At 47.9% G+C, this 14194-nt stretch overlaps 2 protein-coding genes across 2 annotated transcripts in view; one reads left to right on the top strand and one right to left on the bottom strand.

Annotated features, from left to right (window-relative positions):
• Positions 1 to 5015, bottom strand: part of LOC149451452 (uncharacterized) — a 59713-nt gene extending 54698 nt beyond the window's left edge. The window contains exons 1-2 of the mRNA XM_089690616.1: positions 4434 to 5015; positions 3121 to 4102 (exon numbers count right to left, since the gene is read on the bottom strand). Of these exons, the coding sequence (XP_089546742.1) occupies positions 3121 to 4102; positions 4434 to 5015 (1564 nt within the window). The remainder of the gene's footprint in view (positions 1 to 3120; positions 4103 to 4433) is intronic.
• LOC149451451 (inactive phospholipase C-like protein 2) overlaps positions 4858 to 14194 on the top strand; it is a 289791-nt gene continuing 280454 nt past the window's right edge. The window contains exon 1 of the mRNA XM_089690633.1: positions 4858 to 6723. Coding sequence (XP_089546759.1) covers positions 6493 to 6723 — 231 coding nt within the window. The 5' untranslated portion in view covers positions 4858 to 6492. The remainder of the gene's footprint in view (positions 6724 to 14194) is intronic.

Below are 14194 nucleotides of genomic sequence, written 5' to 3'. Positions count from 1 at the left end.
CGGGTGCAATAAAAATATTTACAGAAAAAGATGTAACTAAGATATGTATATAAATGTACAGAGACTAACAGCACAGCAAAGAGATATCAGAGAGAGGTAAAAGGGTTAAGGTACTTGCCAAAGTCCTTGGTTAGCAGATCCAAGTTTCAGAGCGAAAGGGCACGGGTCTCCCCAGGTGGTACTGATGTTAAAAATGGGAGACGTCTTCAATTTACTTTTCTTAGGCCTGACAGCCTAATTTGTAATTCCCCAGCAGGGTGTCTCTGAAGTTAAGGACCAATACCTTGTTTAGGGCATGGAGGTCTGGGCGTGGACCTAAACTAGAGCCAAAATCTTGTGTAGTTCATATTTTGGCTCATAACTTTTCCTATGCACAAGTGACATCCCACCCGCGGGTAGATTATTATGCAGACACGTCTGAGGATTCATTAGATATGAATTATGAAATTATACACTGAACGGTTCACGAGATCTATTTTTCAGCTTTCCTATGTATTCGAGACAAGGCAAGTGACCCATCAAATTGTTCGTCTTCTCTAAGCCAATCTGATGATATGTCTGGTTTTTATGTAAGTCTCTCATATTCCAAGATATGAGACATAGGGGAAAAATGGATTTTGAAAAGTGTTTATCTGATTTGTGCTTCTTTGGAATGCCTTGAACTCCTAGGAAAGCCCCTCTACGAGGTGTTAAATGGCACAGGTTGCTCAGACAGCCAGGCACCTTGCTCAGAGAGGTGTTTTATAGCTCTGGGCTCCCTGCCGTGCTCTAGCCTGCCTGTGACCCTTCCAACACACATATGTCCCTGTGGATTACCAGAGAGGAAAGGGGGAAAAATGAGGGACAACATGGAGATTCTTAACAAAATGGAGGACTGCGTCAATCTCTGGGTATAAGCTGTTACAGGCCCTATAGACTATAATGGAGTCCCTTGTCATGCAATGTTGTGTGACAGCTGAAGTGTGACAAATCACCTAGGTCTGAAGGAGACTGGAGGTCCCCATGGCACTGATTTGGAGCACCCCTCCCCCAGCAGAGCAGAGCAAGGCACTCACACCTCGACACGGGCCAGCTGCGCCCCACCACAGACCTCCTCCCCCCCCCCCCATGCCCTGCAGTTTTGGTGTGCTTTCAGAAAGCTACGGTACACAATAGAAGCCCATGGAAAAGCCCATGGAAAAGCACAGCCAACCCACATCAAAACATGGGCACCCCGCTCTGCACATGGGTTGGGGGAGAAGCACACCAAACCAGTGCAAAAGCAGCCTAAGAGTATATCATAAAACTCAAGCCTTATGTCCCCAGGGATGATAAAAACAGGAAAAACCCTGATAATTATGCAAATAAGAGGCTGTCCCTCCAGTAGGGGGCGCTCTGGGGGGACACAGCCTGAAATGGGGAAGGTAGCTGAACATAAGGAAGGAATGTCCAAATCAGCACTGCCATACCACATTCTTCTGGTGGAAAGGAGTTCATGGCACCCAGGACAGTGCCAGTCTGAGCTACACAGAGCTCCGCAATGAAGTGCAGACTGGGGAGAGGCAGATACCTACCTCAAGAATGAGTCCAGATAATGAATGAGCCAATCCACTGCTCCATTCCACTGAATCTGGCCCCAATGTCCTTGTTCTGCAGACGATCGGCAGGTGACATTGGCAGGGATGCACACTGAAGTTACAACACCGAATTTTTGGATGCGTCACTTTTATCATAAAGGATTTGGCAAAATGTGGGTTTATTTACAACTGACATTTCTGTGAGTAGTAGGGATACTATGTGCTCCCTACCATTCATATGGGGGAGCTGGATATCTGGGGGCCCTTTTTCCTTAGGGGGGTTTTCCAGTTCTGTTATGTCCCCTCGTGCACCCCTAAAACCAATGGGCCAGGGATATGGGGAAGAGGCCCTTGTCCTTGTCACATGCCCCCCCCCATGTCACTTTGGAAATATAACTTACGTGGTAGACATACACCAACGTAAAGGCAGGTTTAGGGGAACAACTAGGGGACCCAAAGACCCCCCCCCCCCCAAGCAGGTTGTTTTAAGCAATATTACATTTTTAATGTTACACTTTCAGCACTATTGCATTCCCTGCTCCCGGCACAAAGGTATCTTTTCACATTTTCTTGTATTGGAACACGTCCCCGGGGTAGGGTACAACCCTCCAGACACTTTTATTGCCTAGCTCTTGGCTATGAGTCTTAACAATGGAAACAAATTGACAGATTCAGCTACCACCAACTTCAATGGGGTTCAGATTTGGCATCAAAAATGTTGATATTCTTCCATTTCTATTCCATTCTTTCTCACACCGCCAGGTTGCACCTCAGACTGTCCAGAAGCTCAGTGATGCCCTGGTCCAGATCTGGGAGGAAATACCCCAGGACACCATCCGTCGTCTCATTAGGAGCATGCCCCAATGTTGTCAGACACGCATACAAGCATGTGGGGGCCATACAAACTACTGAGGACCATTCTGAGTTGCTGCAATGAAATTTCAGCAAAATGGACTAGCCTGCTGCATCATTTTTTCACTTTGTTTTTCAGGGTGTCTTTGAATTCAGTCCTCTGTAGGTTGATAATTTTCATTTCCATCAAATGCTGGGGAATCCTTACATTCTTAACACATTACCCAGTCCAGATCAGTATAGATATCCAGCAGGAGATTTGTCCCCATTGAGATCTGATGTGTTTTCAGAGAGCTCCTTTCATTTCTTTGAGCAGTGTATATGCAACACTACTATATGATGAACATTGTATATGCACAGGCATGCTTGTCCAAATCCAAAAGCTTCATCAGGACAATGAGGGTATGTGGGAATAAAGCAGATATAAAGAAAAATATAACAATTTACACAATAATATAATGATCAAACCAGGGGCGGACTGACTATTTGGAAACTCGGGCACTAACCGAGGGCCCGGGGTCAGTAGGGGGCCCCATGAGATGCCCCGGTACCTCTTTCATAGGCTTTTTTGAGTTTGGGCAAGGACACAGGTGCCCCATGATCCCCTATTGCCCGGGGGCCCCATGAGTTGTCAGTCCGCCCCTGGATCAAAACAATCTACATATAAATGTCATGTATAATGCATGGAGTATGCTTCGCTATGAATACTGACCCGCAGTGTGATAGTGATCCTGAGTAGTCTGTAGGTAGGTCCCCCTGGCTCTGTAGGTAGCTTCCTCTGCTCTGTGGGTAAGTCCCTCTTGCTGTGTAGGTAGGTTCCCCTGGCTCTGTAGGTAAGTCCCCCTTGCTGTATAGGTTGGGTAGTCTGTAGGTAGGTCCCCCAGCTCTGTAGGTAAGTCCCCCTTGCTGTGTAGGTTGGGAAGTCTGTAGGTAAGTCCCTGTTGCTGTGTAGGACGGCTAGTCTGTAGGTAGGTCCCCCTGGCTCTGTAGGTAGCTCCCCCTGGCTCTGTAGGTAAGTCCCCCTTGCTGTGTAGGTCGGGAAGTCTGTAGGTAGCTCCCCCTGGCTCTCTAGGTCTGTAGGTAGGTCGGGTAATCTGTAGGTAAGTCCCCCTTGCTGTGTAGGTTGGGTAGTCTGTAGGTAGGTCGGGTAGTCTGTAGGTAGGTCCCCCTGGCTCTGTATGTCGGGTAGTCTGTAGGTAGATCGGGTAGTCAGTAGGTAGGTTCCCCTTGCTCTGTAGGTCGGGCAGTCTGTAGGTAGATCGGGTAGTCTGTAGGTAGATCGGGTAGTCTGTAGGTAGGTCCCCCTGGCTCTGTAGGTCGGGTAGTCTGTAGGTAGGTCCCCCTGGCTCTGTAGGTCGGGTAGTCTGTAGGTAGGTCCCCCTGGCTCTGTAGGTCGGGTAGTCTGTAGGTAGATCGGGTAGTCTGTAGGTAGGTCCCCCTGGCTCTGTAGGCCGGGTAGTCTGTAGGTGGGTCCCCCTGGCTCTGTAAGTCAGGTAGTCTGTAGGTGGGTCCCCCTGGCTCTGTAGGACAGGTAGTCTGTAGGTGGGTCCCCCTGGCTCTGTAGGTCGGGTAGTCTGTAGGTAGGTTCCCCTGGCTCTGTAGGTCGGGTAGTCTGTAGGTGGGTCCCCCTGGCTCTGTAGGTCGGGTAGTGTGTAGGTAGGTCGGGTAGTCTGTAGGTAGCTCCCCCTGGCTCTCTAGATCTGTAGGTAGGTCAGGTAGTCTGTAGGTAAGTCCCCCTTGCTGTGTAGGTTGGGTACTCTGTAGGGAGGTCGGGTAGTCTGTAGGTAGGTCCCCCTGGCTCGGTAGGTCGGGTAGTCTGTAGGTAGGTCCCCCTGGCTCTGTAGGTTGGGTAGTGTGTAGGTAGGTCGGGTAGTGTGTAGGTAGGTTCCCCTGGCTCTGTAGGTCGGGTAGTCTGTAGGTGGGTCCCCCTGGCTCTGTAGGTCGGGTAGTCTGTAGGTAGGTCGGGTACTCTGTAGGTAGGTGGGGTAATCTTTAGTTAGGTCGGGTAGTCTGTAGGTAGGTTACCCTGGCTCTGTAGGTCGGGTAGTCTGTAGGCAGGTTACCCTGGCTCTGTAGGTCGGGTAGTCTGTAGGTGGGTCCCCCTGGCTCTGTAGGTCGGGTAGTCTGTAGGTAGGTTCCCCTGGCTCTGTAGGTCGGGTAGTCTGTAGGTGGGTCCCCCTTGCTCTGTAGGTCGGGTACTCTGTAGGTAGGTCGGGTAGTCTGTAGGTAGGTCGGGTACTCTGTAGGTAGGTCGGGTAGTCTGTAGGTAGGTTCCCCTGGCTCTGTAGGTCGGGTAGTCTGTAGGTAGGTCCCCCTGGCTCTGTAGGTTGGGTAGTCTGTAGGTAGGTTCCCCTGGTTCTGTAGGTCGGGTAGTCTGTAGGTAGGTCCTCCGCCCTGCAGGCAGCACGGTGCAGTGTGCGGTGACAGAGGGGTTAATGGTCCCTCCTCCGCTGTGCGGACCCCGGGTGGTGCGGCTCCTCCGGCACGTGTGATGAGGAAGTCCCGGCTGTGTCGGGGGAGGGGAGAGACTGGAGGATGGAGACACACAGCGGATGGGAAGAGCGGAGCGGACGGGTCGCGGCTCCCGGCACCGAGCACAGCGGACATCCCATAACAAAGCATTGATCCGAGCTCAGCCCCTACCGCCCGATCCCACACTGGACTCACTGCAGACAATGCCGGCTCATCTCCGGGCTGGAGGACGGCCGGGGATTCGCACAATGGGGCTCATAGCACGGATCTGATGTATAGGACCGACTCACTGTCCCACCGCTGACATCTCTACAGGACCGACATCTACTGCACACAGCCCTGCCGGGATCCCTGCACACCGATCCGGGACCGTGCACCCCCCGGTCGGGGATTCTGCACCCCCCCAATCCAGGATTCTGCCCCCCCCCCCGATCCGGGATTCTGCACCTCCCCCCCAATCCGGGATTCTGCAGACACCCCCCGATCCGGGACTCTGGACCCCCACGATCCGGGATTCTACACCCCCCCCCCATCCGGGACTCTGCACCCACCAATCCAGGACTCTGCACCCCCTCCATCCGGGACTCTGCACCTCCATAACTACAAATTTAGGGCTCTGCACCCCCATACTCATCGGTCCAGGACTCTGCACCCCCACACTCACTGATCCAGGACTCTGCACCCCCACACTCACTGATCCAGGACTCTGCACCCCCATTCTCAGCAATATAAGGACTCTGTTCCCTCATACCTACTGATCAAGGACTCTGCACCCCCCAAACACACCAATCCAGGACTCTGCACTACCATACTCTTCAGCATAAGGACTCTGCACCCCCATACCTACCAATATAACTCTGCACCCCCATATTTACCAAGATAAGTAAGCCAGCACCCCCTATTCCCACTAATATAGTCATCCTTTGACAGTCATGCACACTGAATGTCTTCCTTTAACAAGTGACCCTGAACCCTAGAACTTCATGTGAACCAGTGTCCCTGAACCCCAGAACACGGTGATCACTGATATTTCTCTATAGATTACTACTTGCCCATCTCAGGATTCTGTCATTATTAGACTTATTTTACATAACTATTTCAGGGACCCCAAAGCACAGCCTTCAGTGATGCTGAACCCCAAAACACCTCCCCAGATTCACTGACCCTGGACCGCAGAACACAGATCCCTTTGATGAGGTGACCTAGGACACCAGAAGACCTCAGATTTGTTGACCCTAAACCCCAGAAGAACCCAGATTCCCTGACCCCAAGACATCCCAGATTCTCTGACCCCACACCCCAGATTCCCTGACCGCAAGACACCCCAGATTCTATGACCCCACACCCCAGATTCCCTGACCCTGGACCACCCCAGATTCCCTGACCCTGGACCCCAGGACACAGATTCCTCTGTTGTGAGCCAGCACATTGGACGTGGTTAGGCAGCTCTCAGGGTTGTCTGGGTAATTATTTGTGCTGCTCGGTGGTCCTATTGTTTGCACCCAGGCTGAAGGACAATGTGAAGTCCCCTGTGTTTCCTCCTGTGGGCAGTGCCATAGACAGAGAAGAGTGTGCACATATCTCACATGGTGTGGATGATGCCAGGCTGAGGATGGCAGATGTCCGGGACTCAGCTGCTTGTGCTGCTGCTGCAGCAGCGGTGGTGGGACTTCTGGGGGTGCAGGACGGGGGTAGCCTGACTCCTGGGGGGCACAGCCGGGGAGCAGAAGACTTGGTGCTGAATGGAGGATGCTCAGAGGACAGTCCGCAGTCTGGGAGGAGCAGCAGGGAGCACTCTGGGGAAAGAGGACAAGGGACTCCAAAAACTACCGGTATTATGAAGGTAAGAGCACAGAGTATTGTACATCTCACCACATATCAGGATTATTGGTGGCCGGGTGCAGCACTGCCTGCAATCAATGGTGCAAGTCACTACACAGCAGCTGAGTCCCTACCTCCTATCTGTGGAAGGGGATGGGTGAGGATTCAGCGCTGGATGGGTCTGCACCAAGGTTTTAAAGAGGATCTCCAGGAATGAGTTTTTCTCCATTCATACTTTCATCCAGCTTGACTCATTATGAGAATCCATTTCTCATCTCCAGAGGATTGCTGAGGATGCTGAAAATGACTGTAGTAGTCTGTGCTACAATGAAATCCCGATCTTCCGGGTGCCGCCGCAGTGGCTTCCCCTCTCCACACTGAACACGGGGTCACTTGTTCTGCATTGACACCATGCAGAGATAGTCTTTTTTTTTGCAATCAATACAAAGCATTCTGTGATTGGAAGAGGTGGCGAGTGATTATCCAATCATAGGACGCCTTGTTTTCATTGAAAAAGATACAAGGCATTCTCTGAATGGCGGCAGAGCCAAGAGAGTGGCCTTCTGTGTTCAGAAAGAAAGCTGCCGGAGCAGCACCTTGACAATCATGGCTATCCCTGTATGTAGTGCCGACTAATGCAATGATTTCCAGGATCCCCCATGGTCTTCTGAATCCCTGATATGGAGACTTACAATAGCCCAAGCTGGACCAATGCAAGTCTGTAAAAGAGATCTTTCCCGGAGTCCCACTTTATGCAGATCTGTCATAGGAGACATAGAATATTACCAGTGTTGACCTCCTGAAAAAGCCAATTGCCTGACTGTTAGGCTGAATCAATCATTTCCTTCATGGACCTGGAACATGTATGTAATCAGGAAAGTCACATGTCCTCATTTGCCTACAGGTTCCAGCCCTGTGATTTAAATTAGAGGGTTGGGGTGGCCATATCATTTGTACAGCTTGAAAGGGGTCTTGTGGGACCCAAGGGCCCATTTAATTTACCTGTGGGTTGGGCAGAGGCTGGGACCTTGCTCACTGTCTGGTAGACCTGGGCACGGCTCATTTCTAGGAAAGGTCAATCAAGAGGCATTTTTCTTGGTTCTCTTGGGTGGTGTTATACAATGAACTCCTTCACCTTCTCTCCAACCAGCACTTTGCTATTCTGGACAGCACTAGGCAAAGGAACAGGTTGGCTTGACAGCAAGCTCCACAAGGTGTCCATAATAACCCCGGCCATGCACATAATATAGATGTATTCATCCACACTAAACAGCATGGATGGAAGAACCTCCCCAGATGGCTAATGTAGACAATCAACACCGCAAATGTCACAATACCCCAACAGCAGCTGCAGTTGATTGGCTGCCGTTACTATTTGGCCACTATTTTTTCCTCTCGTTGGGCCAGGCGGTGTTGGCAATGCCTCCCACCACTTTATATTTGATAGTTGAATTTGTATGTATGGCCTGCTTTACTTTTCCATGCAACTTTGACATCACCATACCCACCTACCGTTTTCGTGTGAGTTTCCACTTAATGAAACGTGCAGGGTGCTTGTGCTTCCCCCCTTCCCCATATGGCTACATTCCCAGGCTGTGTGCTCCCCCCCCCCATTTATAATAGTCTATCCTATACTTCATCTTTCTGAATTGTCACCTGCATTCCTCATGCATACAACATAGGTCCTTACGCCAAAAGCCATCTTTAATGCCACCAGTGTACTGGCCCTAGAAGAGCCGATGTCTCAACATTTATGCACTGGGGGTATGTGCTCACCTTTAAACTTATTGGGATCCACTGCAGACTAGTGGTGCACCGAAATGAAAATTCTTGGACTGAAACTGAAAATTCAGGATGCATTTAACCGAAATGGACAGTTTTGAAAAAAAAAAAAAATATATATATATATATATACATATATATACACACATTTGTATTATATTCAAATTTTTAATTAATGTCATGAACTTAAATGAATATGAATTTATTTTCAGCACCTTTCGTCCAATAGGCTGCTTTCACGCTGAGCAATTTTTGCAGCGCTTTTGTGTTATAAAAAGGCAGAAGAAAAGATCAAGAAAAATGCATCCCTTTAAATTCAATGTATGTCTTCACACTGTTCCATTGCACTTCCCTTGTGGTATTAAAATTCCTGCATGCCACATTTTTGGTGCATATTTAGGGCAGCACAGTGGCTAAATGGTTAGCACTTCCGCCTGGCAGTACTAGGGTCGTTGGTTCGAATCCCAACCACGGAACTGTCCAGCAACAAGTTGGCCAAAAATACAAACAAACCGCATCAAAAATGTGTAAAAAATGCAAAACGCACTGCAAAATGGACAAAACGCAAACTGCATTGGAGTGAACCAAACCTAAACTGCATTGAATACGCATCAAAAATGCATAAACAATGCACATGTGTTGTGTTTTTGATGCATTTTGCATTTTTAATCTGACCAGCAACATTTTGGCCAATAAAAAAAAAAAATAAACTCAAAATTCATAAAAAAAACTTGTCAAAAACGTTCATGGAAAACACACTGCAAAATGGCCAAAATGCAAACTGTATTGGTGTGAACTAGGACTGAAATGCATTGAATACGCGTTTGTGTTTTTAAACTGCCCAGCAACAAGTTAGCCAAAAAAAAAATTAAAAAAAAGCATCAAACGCGTATGCAAAAATGCAAAACGCACTGCAAACAGACAAAACACAAGCTGCATTGGTGTACACCAGGCCTGAAAGGCACTGAAAACCCATCAAAATGCACACGTGTTGCATTTTGATGCATTTTTTTGAGTCACATGACCTATGAAAAACTCACCTTAAACGTGGTAAAATTTTGGCCAAATTGCAGGTAAAATTGTGGCAAAATCATGCGTTTTCGGCACCTTTTTTCCTATCAGCAAAATGCTAATAACATTATTTTCCTCTGCCAATATAGGGGTGCAGACCTACTTGTAACTTAACCCATAGGTACATGTGGAGTCTTTCTTTTTGTGAAAAGGTTTCTTTTTTTTGTTAGTGAAAAAGGGTTCTGATGGTTATACCGTGGAGCAGAGGTCCTCAAATTACGGCCCCCAAAAGCCATTTATGCAGCCTGCCGGGCCAGCCGAAAAAAAAAAAAATTGGAAAACAAAAATGGACAGGCAAATAGCTAGGCTGCTCACTGAGTCCTTGGCCGTGAGGACCCAGTGAGCTGCAGACTGGAATTCCCTTATTTCACCTGCTGCAGCCAGAGGAGCAACAGGAGAGGAGGAGAGTACACCAGGCACCAGGACATTGCATTGCGGTGTCCAGTGAGTTACAGAGTACAGTGCATTGTGGTGTCCAGTGAGTTACAGAGTACAGTGCATTGTGGTGTCCAGTGAGTTACAGTGTACAGTGCATTGCAGTGTCCAGTGCTTTACAGAGTACAGTGCATTGTGGTGTCCAGTGTGTTACAGAGTACAGTACATTGCGGTGTCCAGTAAGTTACAGTGTCCATTGCTTTACAGAGTACAGTGCATTGCGGTGTCCAGTGCGTCAGAGTACAGTGCATTGCGGTGTCCAGTGCGTCAGAGTACAGTGCATTGCGGTGTCCAGTGCGTTACAGAGTACAGTGCATTGCGGTGTCCAATGAGTTACAGTGCACAGTGCATTGCAGTGTCCAGTGCTTTACAGAGTACAGTGCATTGCAGTGTCCAAGGAGTTACAGAGTTCAGTGCATTGCGGTGTCCAGTGAGTTACAGAGTACAGTGCATTGTGGTGTCCAGTGCTTTACAGAGTACAGTGCATTGCGGTGTCCAGTGCGTTACAGAGTACAGTGCATTGCGGTGTCCAGTGCGTTACAGAGTACAGTGCATTGCGGTGTCCAGTGCGTTACAGTGTACAGTGCATTGCAGTATCCAGTGCTTTACAGAGTACAGTGCATTGCGGTGTCCAGTGCGTTACAGAGTACAGTGCATTGCGGTGTCCAGTGAGTTACAGTGTACAGTGCATTGCGGTGTCCAGTGCTTTACAGAGTACAGTGCATTGCGGTGTCCAGTGAGTTACAGAGTACAGTGCATTGCAGTATCCAGTGCTTTACAGAGTACAGTGCATTGCGGTGTCCAGTGCGTTACAGAGTACAGTGCATTGCGGTGTCCAGTGAGTTACAGTGTACAGTGCATTGCGGTGTCCAGTGCTTTACAGAGTACAGTGCATTGCGGTGTCCAGTGCGTTACACAGTACAGTGCATTTTGGTGTCCAGTGCGTTAGTGTACAGTGCATTGAGGTGTCCAGTGTGTTAGTGTACAGTGCATTTGGGTTTCCAGTGCATTACAGTGTACAGTGTATTGCGGTGTCCAGTGCATTACAGTGCCAAGTGCGTTACAGGGTACAGTGTATTGAGATATCCAGTGCATTAGTGTGCAGTGCATTGCGGTATCCAGTGCGTTACAAATTACAGTGCATTGCGGTATCCAGTGCGTTACAAATTACAGTGCATTGCGGTTTCCAGTGCGTTACAGAGTACAGTGCATTGGGGTGTCCAGTGTGTTACAGAGTACCGTGCATTGCGGTGCCAACTGCATTACATTGTACAGTGCATTGCAGTGTCCAGTGCGTTACACAGTACGGTGCATTTGGTGTCCAGAGTGTTACAGTGCCAAATGCGTTACAGGGTACAGTGTATTGAGATATCCAGTGCATTAGTGTGCAGTGCATTGCGGTATCCAGTACGTTACAAATTACAGTACATTTTAGTGTCCAATGCATTACAGAGTACAGTGCATTGCAGTATCCAGTGCATTACAGAGTACAGTGCATTGCAGTGCCAACTGCGTTACAGAGTACAGTGCATTGCGGTGCCAAGTGCGTTACAGTGTACAGTGCATTGTGGTGTCCAGTGTGTTACAGTGCATTGCAGTGTGGTTTCCAGTGTAACTGCGTTACAGTGTATTGCGGTGTCCAGTGCGTTACAGTGTACAGTGCATTGTGGTGTCCAGTCTGTTAGTGTACAGTGTATTTTGGTGTCCAGTGTGTTACAGAATACAGTGCATTGTGGTGTCCAGTGCATTACAATGTACAGTGCATTGTGGTGTCCAGTGTGTTACAGTGTATCGCGGTGTCCAGTGCATTACAGATTACAGTGCATTATGGTGTCCAGTGGATTACAATGTACAGTGCATTTTGGTGTCCAGTGCGTTACAGTGTACAGTGCATCTCGGTATCTAGTCCGTTACAGAGTATAGTGCATCATGGTGTCCAGTGCGTTACAGTGTACAATGCATTGCAGTGTCCAGTGCGTTAGTCTACAATGCATTGTGGTGTTCAGTGTGTTACAATGTACAATGCATTGCGATGTCCAGTGCGTTAGTGTACAGTGCATCGCGGTATCCAGTGCATTACAATTTACAATGCATTGTGGTGTCCAGTGCGTTATAGTGTACAGTGCATTGTGGTGTCCAGTGCGTTATAGTGTACAGTGCATTGTGGTGTCCAGTGTGTTACAGAGTACAGTGCATTTTAAATATTGTATTTTTTTTCTTATTTTTGACTACAAATAAGATATGTGCAGTGTGCATAGGAATTTGCTCATATTTTTTCAAACTATAGTCCGGCCCCCAACAGTGTGAAGGTCCATGGTCCCCTGTTTTAAAAGTTTGAGGACCCCTGCCCGTAGTGTGTGATTTCCCTGTTCTGGTCCAAGGCTGCTACCTCTCTGGCAACAACAAGGGTGCGCTCTCCAGACAGTAACTTGTTAGATGTGTATGGAGGAGCATGTGCTACAAATATTCATCTTACTTAAATGAGGTTTTGAAACCTTTTATGGCTAGGGCCATCAAATGCAGTCAACGCTTTTCGGGGGAAAACCTCCACTTCGTTTAGGACTTGAGCAGTGGATGGTAATAAAATCATGAGAGAATGCACAACTGGACCTGTTAGTGGCTTGATCAAGGCTAGCATTTACTGACGGCACTCAGCCAACCACCTTTAGGCCCCATGTACACGGGACACTTCTGAACGATGGAAACTGACTGCTAGAAAACCTAGGTTAAAAAACGTCTGTTTAGCTGCGTTTGCATAACACGTTTATGCGCATTTATGTGCGTTTGCGTTAGAAGTGTTTTTTAAAGATAAGCACAGGAGAACCTCCCAAATGCCCAGAATGCACTGAAAAGTGATAAACTATTTCAGACTGTTTCAGAGAAATACAGAGAGTAGAAGCAGAGACAGCAGTATGTGTCAAGGTAATTACGCGTGAGTTGCTCATTGACATTACTTTTGTTTCCAAGGGTGGGAAAGCTGGCTGGTGGAGTGAGTCATTAAGGCCACCTGCAGGGGGGACTTCATGAGGATCTTGAGGTGTGAATGGTCATTAACATATCTTTTGTTTTCAAGGGTGGGAGAGGTCTGAGGTGTGAATTGGTCATTACAATGTGTGACAAGCTTGGTAGGAACATCCTGTGTTCGGTGTTTTGTCCATCTGAGTACCTTGAAAACCCTTTGCATGCATTTTTCATGATGAAAAAAGGCTCTGGACAGCATCTGGAACTGGAAGAGTTAAAAATAATTTTCAGACTCAAATGCTTATATATGCGATTTGACACGTTTAGCCGCATTTTGTGTTTGAAACACTGATAAAATCGACTGCTGAATGCAAGTTTTCTGCGTTAAAAAAAAAACGACTGTAAACTGAAATGCCTGTAAATGACTAAACTAAGATGTGTACATGGACACATAGGAGAACATTAGGGAGAGTTCAGGGGCTGCTGGAAAAAAACACTGAACAGTTCCTAAACGTGAGTTTATCAGCTGCAGTGTACATGAGCCCTTAGTGCTGTCAGGTTAAGATCATCAAATACAGTCAATGCATTTCGGGGAAAACCCTCCCTTATCTTCATGACATGAGCAGTCAGTGTTAGTAAAATCACAACGGAATGCACTGCGAGACCTGTGCTATTAGTCTGAGAAGAGTAGCATCTTCTGACGGCACTCGTGTGGAAGCCGTTACTGATTGGTTTTCCTGAACTATATGAGAAAATACAAATAAAAGTTGGGCCTGGTTTAACATGAACAACAAACTGTTTTTCATGAAATTGGTGGAAAAAAGGGACCATTTTGAATGTTTTGGAAAGAATTGAAGGAAAGGCTGCGGTCAGTTTTACATTACTGGCTGAAGTGAAACCGCACTAATATACTGTCATACTGTCAGCTCAAGCCAGCCATAGACGGTGTAAACTTCTTTCCTGTAACCTGTGGCTTGATCCCCCATCAACACAGTCAATGTTGATAGGGGAACCCCTCCCATGGAGCCATTGTGTTCTCCCTGGAGAAAGCCTATAATAGCCGCTAGCAATAATCGCATGTAATACCCTACAACTTGGGTACATTAAGCTTGCCCATACATGGTTCGAACCTCGGCCGGTCCCTGCTGAACTGGCCGAGATTCCAACTATCTATGGCTGGCTTTACACCAACCGTCCGCAGCTACTAAAGTTGACAGTCAGGGTCTGCGTTTCATTTTTCTCTA

The sequence above is a fragment of the Staurois parvus genome, unplaced genomic scaffold (assembly GCF_062004578.1).
Source record: "Staurois parvus isolate SC_StPar_1 unplaced genomic scaffold, SC_StPar_1.0 ptg000538l, whole genome shotgun sequence".
Lineage (NCBI taxonomy): Eukaryota > Metazoa > Chordata > Amphibia > Anura > Ranidae > Staurois > Staurois parvus.
This window is presented reverse-complemented; position numbering and strand designations above follow the sequence as displayed.